This window comes from Enhydra lutris, unplaced genomic scaffold, assembly GCF_002288905.1.
Source record: "Enhydra lutris kenyoni isolate GAN:26980312 unplaced genomic scaffold, ASM228890v2 scaffoldscaffold68, whole genome shotgun sequence".
Taxonomy (NCBI): Eukaryota; Metazoa; Chordata; class Mammalia; order Carnivora; family Mustelidae; genus Enhydra; species Enhydra lutris.
Window position 1 is genome coordinate 2,702,998 of NW_019154152.1, and position 23,276 is coordinate 2,726,273.

Consider the following 23,276-nt stretch of genomic DNA (forward strand, 5'->3'; position numbering starts at 1 on the left):
GTGATGTGAGAGTAGTACACAGGAAAACAGTTAAAGGAACTAAAGATAGCGAAAATCAGAAGACTTATAATAATAAACTACTAGTAAGATTCTTCTACTTCAAGTAATATTTATCTGGAAAAACAGAGGCCAGAAGGAAGAGAGGAAGTCTCTTAAAAGGATATTAAAAAGAAAATAGTATTCATTTAGATAGTGGTTAAAAAAATTGTCACTTATAATCTTAAAGCCACACATAACATTCTACACATTAAAATAGCTAACACTTCCATTTCTGGGACAAGAGGGAGTAGATACACATCTTTTTATTCCACCTGCTAAATACAACTAAAAGCATTATGTATTAAAGATAAGAAGACACTGAAAAGTGAAGAGGAAGAAGACTGGGTAGAGACTCAGGACCCGAAGAATGAAGGACATGGTGGTTAATTCCCTGGATTTCTTTTTGCCTAATACAGCAGACTGAAAATGCCCCAAGATAAGACTGCATTTCTCTAGCTAAAGGATCAGAAAAGGGACAGTCTCACAACTTTTAGACACTAATCATACTACAGCCAAACATTATAGGGGAAGAAAAAAATAACTTACTCTGTCTCCACTCCCACCATCAAGGTCCAAGAGATTTCCACTCTTAAACTGTCTAAGGCACTCCCTTCCCTCCCACACTCTTCCACCAGAGAGGCATTACAAAAAAACCAAGTGGGCAGTGGGACTTTCATCACAGCCCAATGGTTAAGAAGTACCTCCTCACTTCTCTATCAGTGAAGGCCTCAAGGTAGAAAGAACAAAGTGACTCTCCCTGTCCCCGTATCCACAGAAGTTTAAGGTGAACCTGAACTTCATCCCCACCCAGGAATAACAAGGCACCACCCCAGGCTGTAAATTAAGCTAGATGAGGAACCTAGACTTCCATCCCCACCTCTCAGTAATGAAGGTGTACACCCTTTCTCCTGTTGGCATGGTGTCAGACATCTGTTACATCAGACGTTTAAGTATGATTCAGAGTTTCGTAATATACCCCAAATGTCCAGGATAAACTGAAGTCACCTGTCATACCAAGAACCAAGAAAATTTCAACTTGAATGAGAAAAGAGAATCAAAGATGCCAACATCAAGATGACACAACTGTTGGAATTATCTGACAAGGATTGTAAAGCAGCAGTCATAAAAATGTTCAACAATTACAAATACACATGAAACAAATGAAAACAAAACAAAACAAAACAAAACCAGAAAGTCTCAGCAAAGAAATCACAAAAAACTAAAATTAAAACTCACTAAGTGGGCAATAGCAGAATGCAGGATGAGCAGGGAAAGGATCAGTGACCCTGAAGATAAGAACAGCAGACATTTTTATCTGAACAATAAAGAAAAAAGACCCCAAAAAGTCATTCTCAATATCCACAGGACCATAACAAAAGACCTAACTAACATTCATGTCAACCAAGTCCTGGAGGGAAAGGGGAAAGGGGGTGGACATGAAAAACTAACTGAAGAAATAATGGCTGAAAACTCCTCAAATTTGGCAAGAGGCATAAGCCTACACATTCAGGAATCTGAATGAATCCCAAACAGATTAAATCCAAAGCAATTCATGTCAAGACATATCATAAGACAAATCCTTGGAAACTAAAGAGAAATAGAAAGCTTTTGAAAATAGAAACATCTTATCTACAAAGGCAAAAAAACCCAATTCAGGGGCGCCTGGGTGGCTCAGTGGGTTAAAGCCTGTGCCTTCGGCTCAGGTCATGATCCCAGGGTCCTGGGATCGAGCCCCGCATTGGGCTCTCTGCTCAGCAGGGAACCTGCTTCCTCCTCTCTCTCTGCCTGCTTCTCTGCCTACTTGTGATCTCTGTCTGTCAAATAAATAAATAAAATCTTTAAAAAAAAAAATACTTCTTAAAAAAAAAAAACAATTCAAATGTAGCAGATTTCTTGTCAAATATCACCTAAGTAGATATTTTCCACAATATTTCCAAGAGCTGAAAGAAAAGAATTGTCGGGCTAGAATTCTATAGTCAGTGAAAATATCCTTCAGGAATGAAGGGGAAATAAAGACATTTTCAGATGAAGGAAAACTAAAAGATTTGTTGTTAGCAAACCTACCCTAGAAGAATAGTTAAAGTTCTCAATACAGAAATGATAATAATGGAAAGAAATCATTTGTATTAAAAATGATATATTCTATGGTAATGTGTAAGTGCTATTTTAAATAAGTAATTAGAGCACTGCTCAATCAACACACTGTGTAAAACTCTATACTATAAAATAATTTAGAGTTGACTCAATGTGATGTTTGGGTTATTTCCACAAAAAGCTAGACATCATTAACTCTTAGTCAAATCCACAAGTATGCTGCAAAATAAAATTCAACTTACATCATTTCAGCTTAAAAGTTTTCCAAATATATGACCTGCCGTGAGCGCTAAAACTGTCCACTGATCTGGCAATTTCTCTTCCAGGTATGTAACGAAAAGAACTGAAAGCAGGGACTCATAGATAGCTACACACCCATGTTCACAGAAGCATTGTTCCTAACAGCCAAAAGATGGAAGCAAATATTTATACAGATATAGATATATTAAATGATTAAATATTAGGGACTATAAGGGTGTTATGTATGTTTGTGTGTGTATGTAGTGTGTGTCTACATATATACATAGATACAATGGTATATTATTCAGCCTTAAAAAGGATGGCGATACTGATACAAACTATAACGTGGATAAAGTTTGAGGAAATGATACTAAGTGAAATAAGCCTGTTACAAAAAAAACAAATACTGTAGGATTCCACTTATATGAGGTACCTAGAATTCAAACAGAATTCAAATTCAAACAGAATGGTAGTTGCCAGAGGTTGAGGGGGTGAGGGTGGAAGGGTAGGGGAACAGGGAGTTATTGCTAATGGGTACAGTTTTCCAAGATTAAAAGATTTCTGTGGATGGATGATGGTGAGTAGCACAACAATGCAAATGTACTTAATGCTAACAAACTGTACACTTAAGGGGCGTCTGGGTGGCTCAGTTGGTTAAAGCCTCTGCCTTCGGCTCAGATCATTGTGATCTCAGGGTCCTGGAACAAAACCCCACGTCGGACTCTCTGCTCAGCGGGGAGCCTGATTCTTCCTCTCTCTCTGCCTGCCTCTCTGCCTACTTGTGATCTCTGTCTGTCAAATAAATAAATAAAATCTTAAAAAAAAAAAGTACACTTAAAACTGGTTAAGTATATTTTATGTATATTTTACCAAAATTTAAAAATTTTTTAAATTTAGTTACAGTAAATATTCAAATATATCACATTTCCCCATCCTCTTGCTATTTAGCATTTCTAACAGTTAACAATAAACACATCTAATTCCCAGATCGTGATTTCTCAATGCCATTCTCCACCAAAAGGACTCAGAGATCTTTTTACAAATGACTGATCTTAGTGTTAGGGTTGGAAAAGTACAATCAAAAACTTGGAATATCCTGCACTGCCAGAAAATAAGGAAATACTCCAAGAATGGTGAGACATGTCAAAAAGACACAGGAGCCAGCTGAAAGGGTTCTCACCCGCCAAGCCCAGAGTAATTTGAACATCAAAATAAAGAGATTATTTATTCAATTTAAAAGTTCACATTAAAAGATAGTTAATCAAATAGGAAGTAATCACATGACTAAAAATATATACATAGGTAAGCTAAAAATTTAATAGTAAACATGTCCTATTTCCTGAATAATATTACAATATTGATGACGGGCAGTAAGCAATCAGAGAATGGCTATAACTGACCTAGAACTCCTTAAGATGCTCTTATAACAAAATTTATTTTCAGAATTTAAATCTCACTCTGTTCACTTAAAAACTGTTAACTACAGAAGTTAACTGCCAAGAAGCTGAGTTCCCAAATATAAAAATTTTAATCATACTTTAAAAAAACCTGATCATGAACTTTTTATTCAGTGTATTTCCAATATCTAATTTAGGAATGAGTATATAGAAGAGAATTAAGGGTAAAGACATTATCAAATTTAACATGAATCAAGTTATAATTTTTTAGCCATTTTTTCAATTTTTGGCTTCTCAAGAATTAAGTCATTTCCTGTTTCCATTTTAATGTGGGTGAAAACTGTAGTTACAGTAAAGTAAATCATTCAAATATATCACATTTCCCCATCCTCTTGCTATTTAGCATTTCTAACAGTTAAGCCATTCTAAACAAAACATCTCTGTAAATCATTATAATCAGAAAATGATACAAACTCCATTTACCAACAAAAATACAAGACTTTCTTAGATCCAATTATCCTCAACTCCATTCCCCCTAGTATCTCTCTACAACTTCTCCCAAATGGTTCCATCTTCTTAACCCTACCTTTTCACCAGTGTGAAATTATACTGTAGGCTCAAGTTTCTCAAAAGAAATCTCATTCATATATTTAGGATTTGTTTCAGTTTTTAAAAAAAAATAGAATTTTGATCCTCTTGTTAATATACTCAAAGAAAACAAATATGCCCAAAGATTTGAGGAGACTGGTCAGGAATATTCAGAAAATCATAAAGATTCCATATGAACATGAATAAAGACCAATAAGTATATAGGAACAAACAAAGGGCAGATTTACTTGCAAGATTCTGCTTAGCTAAAAAATGGAAATGGCTAATCTATAATATTTACTACCAAAAATGAACCACAGAAGAGGAAAGTCTAAGTCTTTAAGGGAATTTGCTAAACAAAATAAATTCAGGAAATTAAATTCAGGGAAGTAATTTCATAATACATAGCTTCTGCTACTGGAAGTATAAAGTATGGCCTTAAAACTTTTAAATAAATTTCTAAAAATTGATTTTGAAAGTTTCAAACTTTTCCAAACTGATTTTAAATTTTAAAAGTTTTTAGTGCAAGGGCTTTTACTATTTAAAAGAAGTTTGAGGTACCTGGGTGGCTCAGTGGGTTGGGCCTCTGCCTCCTGCTCAGGTCATGGTCTCAGGGTCCTGGGATCGCGCCCCACATCAGGCTCTCTGCTCAGCGCGGAGCCTGCTTCCCCTACCCCCACCCCCGTCTGCCTCTCTGCCTACTTGTGATCTCTCTCTCTGTCAAATAAATAAATAAAATCTTAAAAAACAAAAAAGGAGTTTGATAATAATCACTATCTGCTTTAACCTGCTTTCTAAATTCAAATCTTCATATATGAATTTTCTAAAAGACAACTTTGTACTTGCTATAAAAGCTCAGTTCAAAGCATAAAAAATTGTAACTACACTCTATGTTGCTATTTTACTTAAATACAAATTCTGTGATATAAGAATCTGCATTACTTTTTTTAAAGATTTTATTTATTTATTTGACAGAGATCACAAGTAGGCAGAGAGGCAGGCAGAAAGACAGAAGAGGAAGCAGGCTCCCTGCTGAGCAGAGAACCCCATGTGGAGCTCAATCCCAGGACCCCAGGATCATGACCAGAGCCAAAGGCAGAAGCTTTAACCCACTGAGCCACCCAGGCGCTCCACGAATCTGCAATATTAACAGGTGCTTATTCAATGTATCAGGATATGGCTTTTCTGAACTTAAACTAATACTGAATAAGATATAACATCAATTGCCTGTCAATTTATGACATTTGTTTCCAAATCATATAGCACACTCAAGTAATAAAGTATAACAAACAGTATGACTCACAGTATGTTTTTAAAATTTTGTAAAAATACCTATGTTCATACCTGGCCTTTGTGCTCTAGTATTAGTGAGCCCCTCTGATAACTGCATTTGACTTTCTTTTAAAACACCCATAAAGCAAGCTCCCAGAACCCCATATTATAATCAGAAAACTAAATATATAAAACTCTGAATTCTATGTAATCTATTTTTACTTGTAAAAATTACATCAAGTACCCATTCAATTAGTCAAAAACGAATAACAAAGTTTCAGAACCTAAAAAAAAAAAGTTAAAATTAACTATGAGCAATATATTTTACTTGACAGTTATGAAACCATCAAACACGTAACTCATCACATATGACACAGAATTATAATATTTAAAGCTGATGGACGTTTAGACATCCAATTAAACTCCTTATTTTACAGATGGGTAAAAAGAAATTCTGCGACCTGAAATGACTTGCCTTAAGGTCATATATGAACATGGATCTCCTAAGAAATATAGGCTTACTGACAACTTTATAATGTTAACATATTTGTGGCAATAAATTAGTTATAATGACATTATTTTCCCCCTTACGTCTAAGGGGGAATACTCTTCCCACTTCTGCTTTATTCCTTTTAATAGTTATTCTACTACTGGTAATGGGTATCCCACTAATAACATACTATAGGTATCTAAACTTAGAAACTAAACAAACTACTCTCAGAAGAGGCAATAATAAGCCCTTTACTACTCCTGTTATCTTTATTTTTGATTACAGCTAAGTTTTCTTCTGTGAGTAGGCTGTTGTTGACAAGCAGTGACTCAGCTTGTGATACAACTGACTTGTTTACAGGTCTTGAATGTTCTACTGCATTATTACTAAATCAAAGAAGCTTGTTTATTATATTATCTGTTACCATGTGCTTATTTAGAAGCATGGATAATAATTTTAATGTAAGAATATTACATTCTTATAATATTCTGAACATGAAACTGTACAACTGAAAAAGTACATAGGTTACTCAGAACTATTAGATGACCATTTATTTCCTACTGGAGAGGCCTATAATGCAAATGAGCAATGTACTGCACAGGGCAAAAGATCAAGGCTAGAACCCTCTGGTAAAGGTGGCTACTTTTTTTTTTTTTTACCTGTATAATCCTATGCAAGTCATTTAGTTTCCAAGGTCCACAAAGATTTTTTCTGAAGATCAAAAGAAAATATCCTGAAAATACCCTACAAGTTATAATATAATAATATCACACAGAAGGTATTATGAAACTACCAGTTACTATCCTTAGACTTAAAAAAAGATCCTTGACTACAGTAAAATTTTTAATTTAATGTTTAAAATTACAAAAGATTATTTTTTGGGAGTAATACGAATTTCATCAGACAGAAAAAACCTGCAAAGATCTTTTGTTTTTTGATTGCATGGCCTTCTCACAAAGGGTAAAAACCTACTACTGTAAAAGTAGTAAAAACACCCACTACTTTAAAAGATCCCGTAGGTTTATAATTTAGAGACAAATCTTACTCCTTATCTGGTCCAACTCCCTTATTTGAAAGAAGAAAAAAAGAAAGAAGTGCTAAGCAACTACTGCAAAGTCAAACCACTGTGTTTTCTGATTTCCAAACCATTTCTTTTCACCAATCCAGCAGCTATCTGAACTGGGATTTCAAATACCATCACCATTTAACATGATTACCAGTCTTCCTTATGTAAATCATAAATTCCTTGGGAACCCGTACTCTTCTGTCTTCTCTCTCTCCTATCAGTACCCAGCAAATATAATACTTGCATAAAATATGTTTTCTGGTTCAGGATTAATAAAAATCCTCAAGCACATGAAAAGATGCTCTACATCAACAGTCATTAAAGAAATGCAAATTAGGGGCGCCTGAGTGACTCAGTGGGTTAAAATCTCTGCCTTCAGCTCAGGTTGTGATCCCAGTGTCCTGGAATAGAGCCCCGCATCAGGCTCTCTGCTGAGCGGGAAGCCTGCTTTCTCCTCTCTCTCTGCCTGCCTCTCTGCCTGCCTCTCTGCCTACTTGTGATCTCTGTCAAATAAATAAATAAAATCTTAAAAAAAAAAAAATGCAAATTAAAATCACAAAAATCACTATACACTTACTAGAATGCTAAAAAAAAAAAAAAAAAGGAAGAAAGAAAAAAAGCAAACACTAAACAAAAAACCCTGACATTACCAAGTACCAAAAAGGAGGATGCAGAGCAACTAAGATGCTCATACACTGCTCATCAGAATGCAAAATAGTACAGCCATTTCAGAGAAGTTTGGCAGTTTCTTACAAAGTTAAAGATGCATTTACCGCCCAAAAAACAAGTATGCAAATACTTGCAGCAGCTTTATTCAGAATCATCAAAAACTGGAAATAAATATCTATTAGCTGGTGAATGGAGAAATAATCGCTGCACTCAGCACTAAGAAGGAAGAATACTGATACATGAAACAACATGGATGAATCTCATAGTTTTATACTAGAGGAAAGAAGTCAGACTCAAAATGCTACATACTATATGAATTATATGATGTTCTACAATGGCAAAATATGAGGACGGAAAACAGATCAGTGGTTGCAGAGCCCTGAATGTGCGGTGGACAGTGGGAGCGGGGAGGGGTAGGACACTGTCTACAAGGGGCCTGAGAACACTCTTACTGTAATGGAGATACTCTGCATCCTGGTGGTGGTTATACAACTGTATTAAGTTTGTCAAAATTCACAAAGCTGTGTACCATAAAAGGGCAAACTTAATTACATAAATTATACCTCGGTAAACCTGACTTAAAAAAAAAAAAAGTTTCATTCAAGCTCTTCTACTAGCTGAGACCTTGAGTAAGTTACTGAGCTTTTATGGCCTTTATGTTTTTCTGATCTAAAAATAAAGTGGGGGAGGTAGTGAAGGGACTGTAATACCTAACTACTATATCCCTTCCAGTATTAAATCATACTACTGAATTGTGGAAACATTTTCTGTGTCTGTTTCTTTCTGTGTCTGGATGTGTGCCATGTTAATAGTAAATAATGTAATGCCAAATAAATATTATAAGACATGTGAATATAAAATGTCAAAATTAAAGCAATAATATTTCTCAAATGTCCTTTAATAAGAGACTTCATTGTTAGGTATCTAATTTTTCACCAACTGCCTTCCATTACCACAAAGTACTATAAATAAACACAATATAATAAATCATACAACTTGCTATAAATTTAAAATTAAGGGCAATAAAATGAAAGCACCTAAGCACATAAAATGGTAGCCATTTTATATCAATAAAAATGGAGTAAACGTATATAAACTCGTAGTTTATTTATATTGAGTAAAGCAATACCTATCTTTTAGGAAACGAGTCCTACAAAATTCGACTTTTTAATGCAACCTAGAACTGGGGTTATAATCAAGAGCTCCTCGGGGCTAAATATTAAAGTCTTAATTTTATTTGGAACATTAGAGATTTCCTCAGGAAGATTTCATTAATCCCCTAATTAAAAACATTCCTTGTGGTGTTCTCAGTTGTGTGGCTGCCACCATAAGAGTCCTCAGGAGAGTCATCATTTTCCAGTACCAGTGCCACCTCTACCCTGCTGAGCTTTAGCCAAAAGAAAGGGGGTGAACACTGGAGTTCTACATACTAGTTACTCCATACTAGTTCTCCCTTACCAAGACTAATGACTACAAACAAATCAGTGGTAAAGCACTTAGGAAACTATCAACTACAAAAGTCACTCACAAGAATGTCCTTATGTGAAGAAACCATATCATTATTAGCCTTGTACTGTCAGTGAAAATCAGAAGTTCTGAACTTCCCACTTGCAAATTTCCCTTCTAGCGTCAAATGTGAGAATCTGCTCAGGACTTCAAAACATATCTACACTCCCAGGAGTACAGCTCCTGGCACTTTTCTGGATGCAAATGAGGCCTACCTACTTAGCATATTTGAAGACACCTACCTGTGCGTTATCCATATAAAAATGTAACAAGTATGCCAAAAGAGATTCTGCCAGCATGACTCACATGTGGGAAATGCACTTAAGATGCATTATGATGGGAAACATTTCATTCTTAAAAAACAAAAAAGTACCTAATTAAATTATTACAAATGGGGGAAAAAAAAAACAGGTAAGAGAATAAGGTATTATTAGCAAGTTCCCCCTTCCCCATTTTCATTTGTGTGTAGATTTTTAATATTAATGTAGGGACATAAAACATTCATACAAGTAAAATATGTTTCAGTGAAAAAGTTTCAGGAATTAGATTTATAAATATTATCACAAACTTGTTAACTTTTTCTGGGAAAAAGTTGATTTCAAGCTCCCTAATGCCTGCACAGTAAAAAATCTAAACTCCTCACAGGCATACAAAGCCTTCAGCACTTATAAGACACAATATTCCAGAACCATCTTCTACTACTCAACCCCAAACAATCTATCCATCTATACTAAACTTTTGTCAATTCCTAAAATGCATCACAAACCTCTGTGTTTTAAATGCTACTCCTTCTAACTAAATTAACTGGACTAGCATCTAGAACTAGAACTAGGTCGGGTATCTTATTTATCTTTGAACCTGATTCTAGCAGCTACTAACTCAATGTTTAACTGAATAATGAATTCTACTGAATCAGAAACTATAGAAACCTACACTAAGAAAAATTAAAGGACGTTTATGATAAAATGAAAATAGCTAAGTATGATTTGAAACAGGAAAATATCATTTGTATAGTCAAACTACAATCTTTTGGTTATACTACAAAACTTCACATAAAGTCATAAATGAGATCCATGGTCTTCCTAAAGCTAAACCTATTAATCTCAGCAAAGGTATTAAATTCACTATATACAGAAAAGTTTAAATTCTAGACTTCTTCTTAATTATGTTACTTAATAGCCCTTAATTTTTCTCTACTCGAATTGAATGCAAGCATGTTATGCTTGCTAGGCTAATATTTGAAAGACTCTGCAAGTCTCATATGAGTCTACTACGCAGCATCATATCTAGAGCACAATCAATGTACAACTGACAGGAACAGTCTCTTTCATCCCTGTCGACTGGCTCTACTCTAGAGTTAAAAATCAGAATTATCACATACATAAAGTTCTTTGGGAAACAAACTATTCTTAACATGGATTCTGCTTTAAAATAGCACTTCAGGAGCGCCTGGGTGGCTCAGTGGGTTAAGCCGCTGCCTTCGGCTCAGGTCATGATCCCAGGGTCCTGGGATCGAGTCCCGCATCGGGCTCGCTGCTCAGCAGGAAGCCTACTTCCCTTCCTCTCTCTCTGCCTGCCTCTCTGCCTACTTGTGATCTCTCTCTGTCAAATAAATAAATAAAATCTTAAAAAAAATAAAATAAAATAGCACTTCACACTGAATCTTACAAAGCAGTAATCTGTTAATCTTATAAGGCATCTTGACAAATATCTATACATATAAACCAATTTTTCTCAGAACCTCATTAAACTCAAAAACTTATTTTTAACATTTGTACTCTTACATGTTCTAGTTCTCAATTAAATCAGTAAGAATAGCAATATGTTTATATCAGCAATATTTGAGGATATAAAAGAACCTATTGAATCCAACAATCATTTAGGATTTGTGCAAACACATAGATATTTAGCTAACAGGTCATAATTAGAATTGTAACTGTAATGACTAGCATATTCAATAACTAAATATGGCTTCGTTTTCATTTAATCAATAAATATTTATTGGACAACAATGCATAGCACATTGCGCTGGTCCCTAGAAAGAATATAAGATGAAAGTAATAACATAATGGAGGGGTATGCTGACATTTATAGAGTGCTTATTATGTGGAAGAAACCTTACGTGTATTAACTCACTTCTTGTTCCCAAGCTTAGGAAGTAGTTACTAGTATCCTCATTTAAATACAGTACCAAGAAGTTAAGTAACTTGCCCAAGGTCACAAAGCTACTATTTGAACCCAGGCACTCTGGTTGTCATATCCTGCCTTTGAAGATTTTCCAATCTAATAAAGGTAATAATGTAGTAACACGTAACTTATAAGGGGGTATAATTTTTCAAATGTCAAAAGATATAGTGCAATGGGCTTCAGGGTTAGGGAAATGTAAGCAGGTTGAAAGAGAATCAGAAATGAGCTAGATTTTGCTGGTTGGATAATATTTTAAGAGCACGTTTTTAGGGGCGCCTGGGTGGCTCAGTGGGTTAAGCCGCTGCCTTCGGCTCAGGTCATGATCTCAGGGTCCTGGGATCGAGTCCCGCATCGGGCTCTCTGCTCAGCAGGGAGCCTGCTTCCCTCTCTCACTCTCTCTCTCTCTGCCTGCCTCGCTGTCTACTTGTGATCTCTGTCGAATAAATAAATAAAAATCTTTAAAAAAAAAAAGGCATGTTTTTAAAAACATTAAAATTTGACACCCATTATCTCAGTAATTTTCACAAAAACAGTAATCTCTCAAGAGTGGGTTATAGCAACAGTGTTATATAAATAAAAATGTTGATATCCATGCCTACTTTATATATACATGGTTCAGTTTAGTTCTATTAAACAAAAGAACAGATATAAGTTATTATTGCTCCCAACCCTAGAGATAAAGTAAATGGAAATACGTAATAAGGCAGAGAAGAGACCTCTGTTTACTTACCCTACGCTTACATCCACACTATACCAACAGCAAATCATTCTCAAGAGAAATGCGTGCTCTTTAAGAATCTTGATTACGTCAGTTTTACCAATCATTTGTCATCATTGCCAATTACAATAATTTTGCCCCAAAGGCTTTGTACAATGGAGAGTGTTTGTACAAAAGTAGATTTTAAGCCAACAGTACCTGGACAGAACACTTTAAAATCTGTGTAATAAACCTCATAAAAGAATATGCCTCTGCATATCAGGACACCTAAACATGTTGCCTAAATTGAAGAAGATCCTTAAAGACAAATGAATCAATTTTAAAAGTAGATGTCTTCTGGAATCTTAACTGACAACAGATATTTAAATTTATATATTCAGTGATATGTTTTTCCCAGCCCCCTATTTTTAATATAACCTTTTCTTTCCAAGTTGGGCTATCATGGTACTTTAGTACCCTGGAAATGTACTAACCCAGTCCCTTCAATTTCAGCAAAAAAATTATAGTACCTTGATACTGAGAGGCAAAAACTTTGACTAATCAAAAAACTGGAAAATAAGAAAGAGGCAGCCCTAAAGAAAGTACTTAAGAAAGCACTTAAATAATAGTTTTCATGCAAAATCAAAGTTCACCAATTTAAAACTTCCTAGAAAACAGATAATAAAAAGTACTTCATAATATTCACTCAGGGCAAGGGCATAGAAGTGACACATGAAAGCATAAAGCACATCTGGGAACAGCAACTAATGTAGCCAAATGTGGCTAAAACAAAACTGGCCTGGGGCAGGAGACAAATACATTAAGTTAGGAATTTCTGGTTAAAGAGGATAGACTGAATACAAGCATTTAGCGCTGAAGCTTCTCAAGATAACTTCAAAACAAGAGTTAAGACATTTTTTAAAGAGCATAAACCCATAAGAAACCAGAACATGATTTCAAAAGCTGGAAAGCAGATCAAATGGTAATGACTATTACATGTAAAGAAGCTGAATTCTCTATTCGTTTAGAAGAAAACCAAAGACACCTGGTTTGTAGCACATTTACAATTATACCAAAGGACTCCCATATACTCCCTGGAGAAGTGGTTGCTTCCAGAGTTGGAGCAGAGAAAATATACCATGGGCTGAAGCATAATGTGGCGCCAGAAAGTAAGTTCTCAGAAAGCAAGGATGAACACACAGATGCCAACCAGAAAGTGCTCCCCTGGCCAAGATTGGAACAGCTTGAAAAGCAAAATAAATAATAATAGCATTGGGTTATAATCCAAAGAATAAAGTAAATATCCAAAAGTCTATACTGATATAAATTATTATGGGGAAATAAATGGGGAAGAAGGGTTAACTCTTCCTCACCAGAGAAGTCCAATTAATAAATACAGAAATGAGGAAAACAGAAAACTACTATTAGAATGCACCAGTAATAAGACAAGACCCATAGATAGATGCTAAAATTGGTGGGCAGAAGTTTAAGCCTCAATAAGGTATCTGCTCAGTCTCAAAGTATTAGTAATTATTAAAGAGGAAAACAGTAATTTTATAGTGGAGAAAACCTAACAGACAGCACCATACCCAAGTTATCAAGGTTACCATCACTAGCAGTACATCACATTCTCCCACACCTTCCAGATGGCATACTGAGAAGAACACATCACATCTGCAATATCCCTCTCTTAATTCCCAACCTCATGAGAGAGGTCATAAATCATGAGAAAATGTCAGACAAACCCAAATTGAGGGCCATTATACAAAATATCTGTTCAAAGTGTCAAGGTCATGAAAGAGAAGGAAAGGGTAAGGACTGTCACAGATAAAAAGAAACTATGGAAATAAGACAACTAAATGCAGTGTAGGATCCTGAATTTGTATCTTTGAACAAAAAGGGCCATTTGTGGAAAAACTAGTAAAATATGGTTAATTTCTTACTCTTGACAAGTGTTTTATAGTTATATAAAATGTTAACATTAGGAGAAGCTCACTGACAATTCTCTATTATTTCTGCAACTCTTCCAAAAAATTTTTAAAGGATAGTAGGGGGGGACCCTAAAATGCTCAGAAACTATCAGTTTCAGACACTCTGGGAGTTAAGGGTAGAGTCCAACTAGGAGCACAGATTTGTTCAAGAAGCAGTTAGAACTCCCAGACCTCTCTTCTACTCCTTGACCCTTTCTGGCAAAAGGTTACATGACCTCTGAGAGTGTGAAACTGGGTATCTCTGCACTAGAGGATGTTAGTCTCAAATGAATGTGAAGAATGCCATACTGAAAACTGGAGAACAAATGAAAATGTATTTGCATACTTAATGATGAAACCCAAATCCCTTTTTCCTACTCAGTCCCCAAGCTTGTTCTCTCTAGGCATAAGATCAGAAATCTTTTCTGGGAAATCAATCCAACACAAGATTAAAGAGGTGTCATTGGGAGTCTGCAAGGAAATTATTCAGCCATATCACTCTACAGGGAAAACCATAATCATCCACTTGTAGGGCTGCTAAGCTTTTTTTTTTTTTTTTTTTTTTAAGATTTTATTTATTTGACAGAGAGAGAGAAGTCACAAGTAGGCAGAGAGGCAGGCAGAGAGAGAGAGGGGAGGAAGCAGGCTCCCTGCAGAACAGAGAGCCCGACAGGGGCTCGATCCCAGGACCCTGGGATCATGACCTGAGCAGAAGGCAGAGGCTTTAACCCACTGAGCCACCCAGGCGCTCCAGGGCTGCTAAGCTTTTTAAAGCACCTCTTTTAAGTAAGAGTTGACTTCAAAGAATCACCAGGCATCCAAGGAAAGTATCTCATATGAAAGACAAAGTCCAAGCAAATAAACACAAAAAGGAAATTTGGAGGAAAGAGGGAATGTGTAGAGAAAAAAACTACTACTAATTTCCTAAGAGAGATAAGACACTGTATCCACAAGACAGAAACAGGATATTTAAAGTTTTTCAGAAGGAAAAAAGAGTGCTTGGAAATTATAAATATGATGGCAGAAATAAAACTGTAGTAGAAGAACTGGAAGATAAAAGTTGAGAAAAATTTTCCATAAAGCAAGAGGGAAAGGAATGGAAAATAGAAGAAAAAAGGTAAGAAAATTAGAGAAACCAGTCCAGAGGCCCAAAACCTAAACCATAGGAACTCAAGAGAGAGAAGAGAGAAAACTGAAGGAAGAAATTAAAAAAAAAAAAAAAGAAGTATTTAAGGAAACTACCCAGAACTGATGAATTTCTGAATAAGACTACCCTGAACTTGACAGAAATGGATTTTAAAAAAGACCTATACCAAGGCACATAATATAGGAATTTCAGAACTCTGGGAGAAAAGATTCTCCAAGCTTCTAGAAAGGAAAAAAAAAGTTTCAAAATAGTGGAAAAGAATCTTCTAGGCATCTGATGTCTCAACAGCAACACTGAAAAAAAGAAAACAATGGAACAATGTTAAAAAAAATTCTGAGAGAATATTATTTCTTACTAAGAATTCTCTGCCTAGCCAAATGATCTATAAAGCAAGAGGACAGAAACATTGTCAGACATGTGAGGTTTGGAAAAAAGTATATGCTGCCCAGAAAGCTATTGAAAGTGGTCCTCCAAAATGACAAAACAAGCAAAGAAGACATCAGATATGGAACTAAGAGCCCCAATACAATAGAGTCCTGAGCGGGGCTACTAAGATGATAGTAAAGGCAAATATAGACAACAGCTGCAATTCAAGAAAACTTAAATAAAAAATAAGTACGTTTGAACAGAATAAGAGGAGATTTATACACTTGAGAGAACTGGACTAAATCACGGCTTCTTAACAGTGTCACTATTGGCATTTTGGACTGCACAGTTCTTTCTTGCGGGAGTCTGTGCTGTGCATGCGGGATGATGCTTGGCGGCAGAGCTTGCTTCCACCACTAGGCATCAGCAGCACACTCCCTGCCTTCCCAACACTGCCAATGTCCACTGTGTTGCCCTCTGTTGGGAACCTCTTGCTAAATTAATGATAAGTACACAGAAAACTAAACAAAACCAAGTTTAAAAAAAAAAAAACATTAACACAGGGAAAACAAAATATACAGCAAAGGGAAACAATTACAGTAAACTACAAGACTCAACTATGAATAGCTTATAGTCACATTGATACACACTCTGAGTACTGGTATAACCAAACTACTTACGATATGACAATACTGGGAAGATTGAGCAGGACTGAGAAGTGTGTCTGGGTATGGCTTGGGATAGCGGTACACCTTATCTTCTACTTGTAGTAAGTCAGTAGATAATGCCTTAAACTGAAAACTCAAGAAAGAACACTACAGACAGAACATTTTGAGATATGGGGATAAATATCAAAGAAATGAATTGAAAGTGGTTGTGTCTGAAGAGCCCAAAATAAAAGGAAGAGGGAATTTGCAGAGGACTGTTTTGTCAATAGTCCTGCAGAACTATTCAACTCTTTTTAAATATGTACACATATAGCTTTGATAAAAATTAAACTTAAAAAAAAAAAAACAACTGAAGCTAGATTATGAAGTACTTTCACTGGTTAAGGCCACACTGACTTAGAACTAAACAGCTTTACAACTTTGAGCAAGGTCCTCAACCTCTTCAAAGCCTTACCTTCTTCAACTATAAGATTATGAAGAATAGCAGCTGTCTTAAAGGGATATGATAGGAACTAAATAAGATAACATATGCAAAAGGTTTACCACAGTATTTGGCACACAGTGCTTACAAATAGTACCAATTACTCAATTTGCAATCAGAAGTTATTAACTATAAACTTTAGAAAGTAAGTAAATCATCATCTCTCCTGTTTTAGAAAGTAACTGACAGTTGTAGAGAGGACCAATTCCTAAAGAGCCTAGAAGTCAGAGACCTGAACTCATTTAAATATGAAAAAAAGGAAAATGGAGGAGTCAAAAAAATCTCCGAACTTAAGTAAATCAGTAGATGCTGACAACACTAACTGAACAGAGCATAGAAAGAATTATGTTGAGAAGAGAATACGAGGAGAGAAAAGAGATATGAGCCTGATATTACCTACATGTAATCTGTGGGTCCTAGCATACAACCAAATAGAGATAACAGGTATGCAGGTGGAAATCTGAATCTAGAGGAGAGGTCAGGGCTGGAGACAGAAATGGGTATATTACAATCAAAGGCTGAAGCCATGCAAGTGGATCAGATTACTCTGTGGCAAACTCAGAGCAAGAAGAGAGGGGAAAGATAAAAACCATGAGCATAAAAAACAACATTCTAACACGATACCAATAATTACCTCAAAAACTACAATTAGGTCATCTAACTTTTTTTTTTTAAGTAATGTATATACCCATTGCTGAAATAAGTAAAGAAAATCTAAATATAACCCAATGATCCAGATATCCAGGAACAACAACTGTTAATATTTTAGACTATTTCTTCTAATCTTTCAATGCCTATAACCCTAAACTGTCCATTTTTTCCCTGACAAATCTGGAATCCTATACAACTGCACTCAGCTTTTTTACTTTATTAAGTCAGCATTTCCAATGGTATCTTAAATACTAATGATTTTTAATTAAACATTCCAATTTAAGTAAACTACAGATGACTGTCACTTGACATAACTGTCATATTTGCTTCTTACTGGTAAAGGAGAATCAACACCCAAATTTTTTTAAAAAGCCTAATTTTTAAAGAATGATCAAAAACAAGAAAGACCAATGTAGCACATTTCCTTAAGTAATTTAATTAGGAGACATAAAAGAATATCATTTGATACGAACCATAATAAATCCTGATGGATTTTATTAAAAACCAGACAATAGAGATAAAAAACAATTTGTTTTAATGTTTTGGGATTCTCAACATTAATGGTCTTTATATACTTGTGAGGTCACTGTGAAGCTCAAACGAGTTAATATACAGGAAGCACATATGACAGTATCTGACATATAATAAGTGCTTAATAAATATTGGTTATTACTATCATCACCATTGTTTCATATAGAAACTGTTTATGGCATGGAAAAGGAGCAGAAAGAAACCTGAGATATGAAACTACTCTTTTGTCTTTTCTTCCACTTTTCCATTTTCTCTACGTTTATATATTCTGTGGACATCACTTAAAGTACTATTTTAAAACAATTAGATATGTACCCTATCCTGAATTATACTCTAAGATACTTGAGAGATGAATAAATTTTTGTTATTTCCTCAAAATGTTCCTTACATGGCACAGTACAGTAATATGCACAGTGAAGACTCAATAAATATTAGTATCAAAAATCCTTAAAAAGAGAATAAAAACAAAGCAATAAATAAAAATTGGGATGACAGTAAAAGCAAGAGACCTGAAAGCCAGTATCAATACAATCCAAAGACACAGAGTAGAATGAAATAGTGAGGTAAAAAGCTTTGTTATGAACCACAATGAATAGACCACACTCTCTTTTTTCTTCTCTGGCTATAACAGTTTAGGAGGGATACTAAAAATACTGGATTATGCCTAAAAGAGAGCAAGTGAGAAACAAGTAAAGAACTAAGGATCCACAGACTGTAGAACAGAGGGGGCTGGCCCTCCTCCTCCCTTCTCCCATTTTCAACAATAAGAAAAAGCTGTCCTATGGGAAATGATTTAAGATTTCTCTGTTGTCCAAGGCAATTATCAAAAGATGGCAGGTCAGAGGTCTAGACTTCTTTCAGCTCAGAAACTTAAAATAACAGATCTCTTCTAAGACAAAGATGTTATCAGAGATTAGCCATGAAGGTGTTCAAGCAAGAGCTGGAAAACAGCTTGCCAATGAACTGTCCTGCAGAGAACATCCAAGTAGGGGATAATTGGCTAGAATTCTAAGTTTCTTCACACCCTGTAACTGCATCAATAAATATTACTGAATATCTGCTCCAGAAAGGGTCCTGTCCTAGACCTAGAGCGTATACAAAAACAGAAAACTGAGAGAAACACATACACGTCTCTGCTACCAAGGAATTCATAACATTACATAAAATGGGTATTATAGTTTGGGACCATCATATATGTCACCAAGCACTATTTATTAATAATTGCCAAATAAATCCTAGTCACATAAAAGGTCTTCAAAGAAGGAGAAATCCCTAAGGTTAAAATGGTCATAAAAAGATTTTTAGAATAAACAAGGTATAGGGTATTTAGGGAAAAATGTATATGAAGGTTCTGAACAGAGAAGTAGAAAGCAGGGATAGTACAAAAAGAAGTGAAAAGCAAGTGAGAGAGAACCCCATTTGGCTGCATTAAAAATGTGTTTCATGGGAGAAGAGATAAGCTGAAAAGGAAGGTTGTGGCCAGAATCAACTGTACTAGGCCTTGAATACAAACTAAGTAGTTTCAAATTTATCCTGTATACAGCATCTGTAGCAACTACTCAACTCTGCTATAGTCACAGACAATAGTAAATAAACGGGCATGGCTGTGTTCCAATACAACCTTTGTTATGGGGGCACCTGGGTGGCTCAGTGGGTTAAACCTCTGCCTTTGGCTCAGGTCATGATCTGAGGGTCCTGGGATCGAGCCCCACATCGAGCTCTCTGCTCAGCGGGGAGCCTGCTTCCTCCTCTCTCTCTCTCTCTGCCTGCCTCTCTGCCTACGTGTGATCTCTGCCTGTTAAATAAATAAATAAAATCTTTAAAAAAAAAAAAAAACCTTTGTTATGAATACTGAAATTTTATTTTCATATATTTTCATGTGTCATGGAATATTATTCTTCTTATCTTTTATAATTTGGAAATGTAAAAGACATTCTTAACTCATGGGCCATACAAAAACAGGCAATGATACCTGTAGTACACTAAGCAGCCCTCTTTGGAGTCCTCTAAGATGTATCTGTCCTTGAGCTTCAGGGACCAAAATAATATATTATTCATTCAACAACTACACACATGCATGAATGCACACACCTAAGCAAGACCTAAATCTAGCAGGGGTCAGGGTTCCCTATACAAAGGTCCTAAGCAAACAAAAAAACAATAAAACCCTCTATATTGTTGATAATAAGCCATTAGAACGAAGCAAATTTTTGTTTTAATTTTGCAATTTATTTTCCCATAGTAAATGTACTTAGTTACAAACTAGTCTTACATACGAAGGTAACTATAAAATAGGGTATAATCAAGGAATAGTGAAGGGATATGAGTTCTAGCCCTTACACTGTCATTTATTCATTACATGACCCTAAACAAGTCACTTTTTTTTAAAGATTTTATTTATTTATTTGACAGACAGATCACAAGTAGGCAGAGAGGCGGGCAGAGAGAAAGGGGGAAGCAGGCTCCCTGCTGAGCAGAGAGCCCGCTACATGGCTCAATCCCAGGACCCTGAGATCATGACCTGAGCTGAAGGCAGAGGCTTAACCCACTGAGCCACCCAAGAGCCCCCTAAACAAGTCACTTTCAATCCTCTGGCCCTAATTTTCTCATCTGTAAAGTAAAAGGGATTAAGTTACTAGATGATCACTATACTCTCCCTTTAGCACTGTATGATTCAACTCCAACTTAAAAAGACAGGGTAGGACAAAGAGAAAAGTGGTAATTAAGGACATAAAAAGGATACTGACTAAATAAGCAGGCAGATAAGAAAAACAGGTAGGAAAAAGACCAAAAAAGTACAATATTACTAAACAACTAAATTACTAAAATAAAGAAAAATTCAGCAAGAGGAGTATGGTCATCAAAAATGAAAGAACTAGTTAACAAGCTAAAAAAGGCAAAAACTTCAAGTAATAGTCTTAAGACTTGAGACCACTGTGCATGCTTCCAGGAATCATGAGAAGAGCCAAGGAAAAAGAACAGCCTGAAGACCAATCTAGAGAATAGGAAAAAAAAAAAAAAAAAAAGACATATGTTCCAAAAACCGTAAAAGAAAAAAAAAGTTGCGAAGTGCTTGAAGCCTCAGGTAAGGGAGTTAGCCTTAAAGGAGAGGCAATTAATCTTTAAAATCCAAAAGGTAAAAGCAGTATTACAGTATTGGTTTTTACACAACTGATATTTTTCTGCAAAGCTGCATATTTATATCATGGGTTTTTTTAAGACATCAAATTATTAGGGAAATAAATCTGATGTTGCATTTTCTTAAAGCAGAGTTTCACCTATACTGTATTTTTCTAACAATCAAAAAATTAAGAAAGGACTAACTTTGCTTTTTGTAAGAATGAAAACCAGCAATATGTAGCTTTAAATGGAAATGCATGTTTATCTTTCTTACAGCACCTATCACTTCTGTTCTTTCGTAAGAGTTACGGACATATGTAGTAAAATACCTCTCCTTTAAGTGAAGCTCAACGAATATTACCAGCACTCTCTTAGTAGCTTTGAAAGCTCCCACGGCAAGACCTCTAATTCATCTGTTTATCTGCCTTGCACAGAGTTGGTGATGTTCGATGAATAAATACTGACACACGATAGCCAAGTTTAAAAAAAAAAAACAAAACTGTCCTTGCAAAACAACTGCCATCTGATAATGTAGGAAAAATATTTTATCAGATACATAACTCCAGTATCACTTTTGCAGTGTCAGAGCTTGCTTAAGTAGCAATAAGTTGCTACAAAGCATCTAAAAAACAAAAACCAAAAAATAAGAATGTTTAATGGATATCGCTTACAAACATCAAGATTCTACACAGCTCATTTCAACAGGACACTGCCTCTATTTAAGGTATATGAGAAATAAAAATCCAAAGCATTAGCCTGATGATCAACTAGTTAAAAATACACTTTTGGATACGCTGAAGATATTTATAAAGCCAACAGGGATACTATTAATATGTTGAAATTCACTGGCCAGCGCTGGATTCTACCATTAATCTTCTACTACTATTCAAGAGAAGCCAAGAAGTTAAGGCTTCTCATATCACACTTGCTTTAAAGAATTCAAGAAGTCACCTAAACTAGCATACACAACCCAGCTACAAAAAGTAGTTCAGCTCTCCATATGGTAATGTTTAGCTATCTCTCACCTTTCCGTGAAAGTCACATTTACCTTTTCAACGAAATTCCACAGGCCCCATTTAGGCAAGCCAACAGGATTACCAAGTAACAGGAGTTCAAAAAAGTCCTAACAGTTAACTCTGCCCTCCCACAGATCTCAAGTTGGGTGTAGATTTCACAAGCCCTGAAAGCTACACACTGCCACTGTCAAAACCAGAAGCAGCACCGTCACCCTGTCGTGCCCATCAACAACTGTTACAGAAATTTTTCTTTGAAATTATCTTGGCTCGACATATTAAATAAGTACTTAAAAGGCCACCTTCTCCCCCAAAGCTGGACCTGATTCCTTCCAGTCCGCTCCTTTATCCGTCCCGCCCGACAAACCCGAGAGGGGCGGTCTCGGTTCCCCCCCCCCCCGGCCCTAGATCCAGTCGGGTCTCCCAACTGCTCGCCGCACCCACCGTACAGCCCCCACCACACACCTCCTCCTCCCCCTACAGCCGGGCCCGCACACGAGCTGGGCCAGCAGCCGACCCCTCGCCCGGGCCTGCACTGCCTCGAGCGGACACAGGCCTCGGGCCTAGCCTCCTCCGCTGGCCCCTCACCTCTTTCGGGACCAGTTGGTTCTCCTCGCCAGGCACCATGGCTCAGACTCTGGCCGCTCCTCTCCGCCCTGCCGGGGGAGGGGGCAGGGTGGTGGCGGCTCTCTATCTCAGAAGAGAACGGCAGCGACAGTCATCCTCTCCGCCGCCTGCGCTCCGGCAACCGCGGAGGCCTCAGCCTGGGCCTCAGACACCAGCGCGCAGACACCGACCCACGGCTGCTCCGCCGCCGCTGCCGCCGCCGCCGCCGCCGTCGCCTTCGTCGTCGGCCCCTCCCCCAGCCCGCTGCAATCAATGGAAAAATGGCGGCGGCCGCTCTCGCGAGAATTCGAGCCGTCGGGCTCCGAGCCCGGCGCTAGGCGCCCAAGGTGCCGAGGCAGCTGTCGCTCGCGTCTAATTACCTCAGCTCTTACTAAGCCCCGGGATGTACAAAATTGGTGGAGCGGCCATGCAAACAGACGCCTCACGGGAGGGATTCTGGACAGTCCATTTAGGGAGT

At 36.6% G+C, this 23,276-nt stretch overlaps 1 protein-coding gene across 3 annotated transcripts in view; it reads right to left on the reverse strand.

Annotated features, from left to right (window-relative positions):
- LOC111159391 (ubiquitin specific peptidase 47) overlaps positions 1-23,063 on the reverse strand; it is a 111,544-nt gene extending 88,481 nt beyond the window's left edge. For 2 of the 3 annotated variants that reach the window (XM_022521810.1, XM_022521809.1), the window contains exon 1: positions 22,781-22,931. In XM_022521810.1, the coding sequence (XP_022377518.1) occupies positions 22,781-22,819 (39 nt within the window). In that variant the 5' untranslated portion in view covers positions 22,820-22,931. Of the gene's footprint in view, positions 1-22,780 lie in introns of all 3 variants that reach the window. The other variant, XM_022521808.1, reaches the window with a different exon arrangement.
- Between the last annotated feature and the right edge of the window lie 213 nt (positions 23,064-23,276).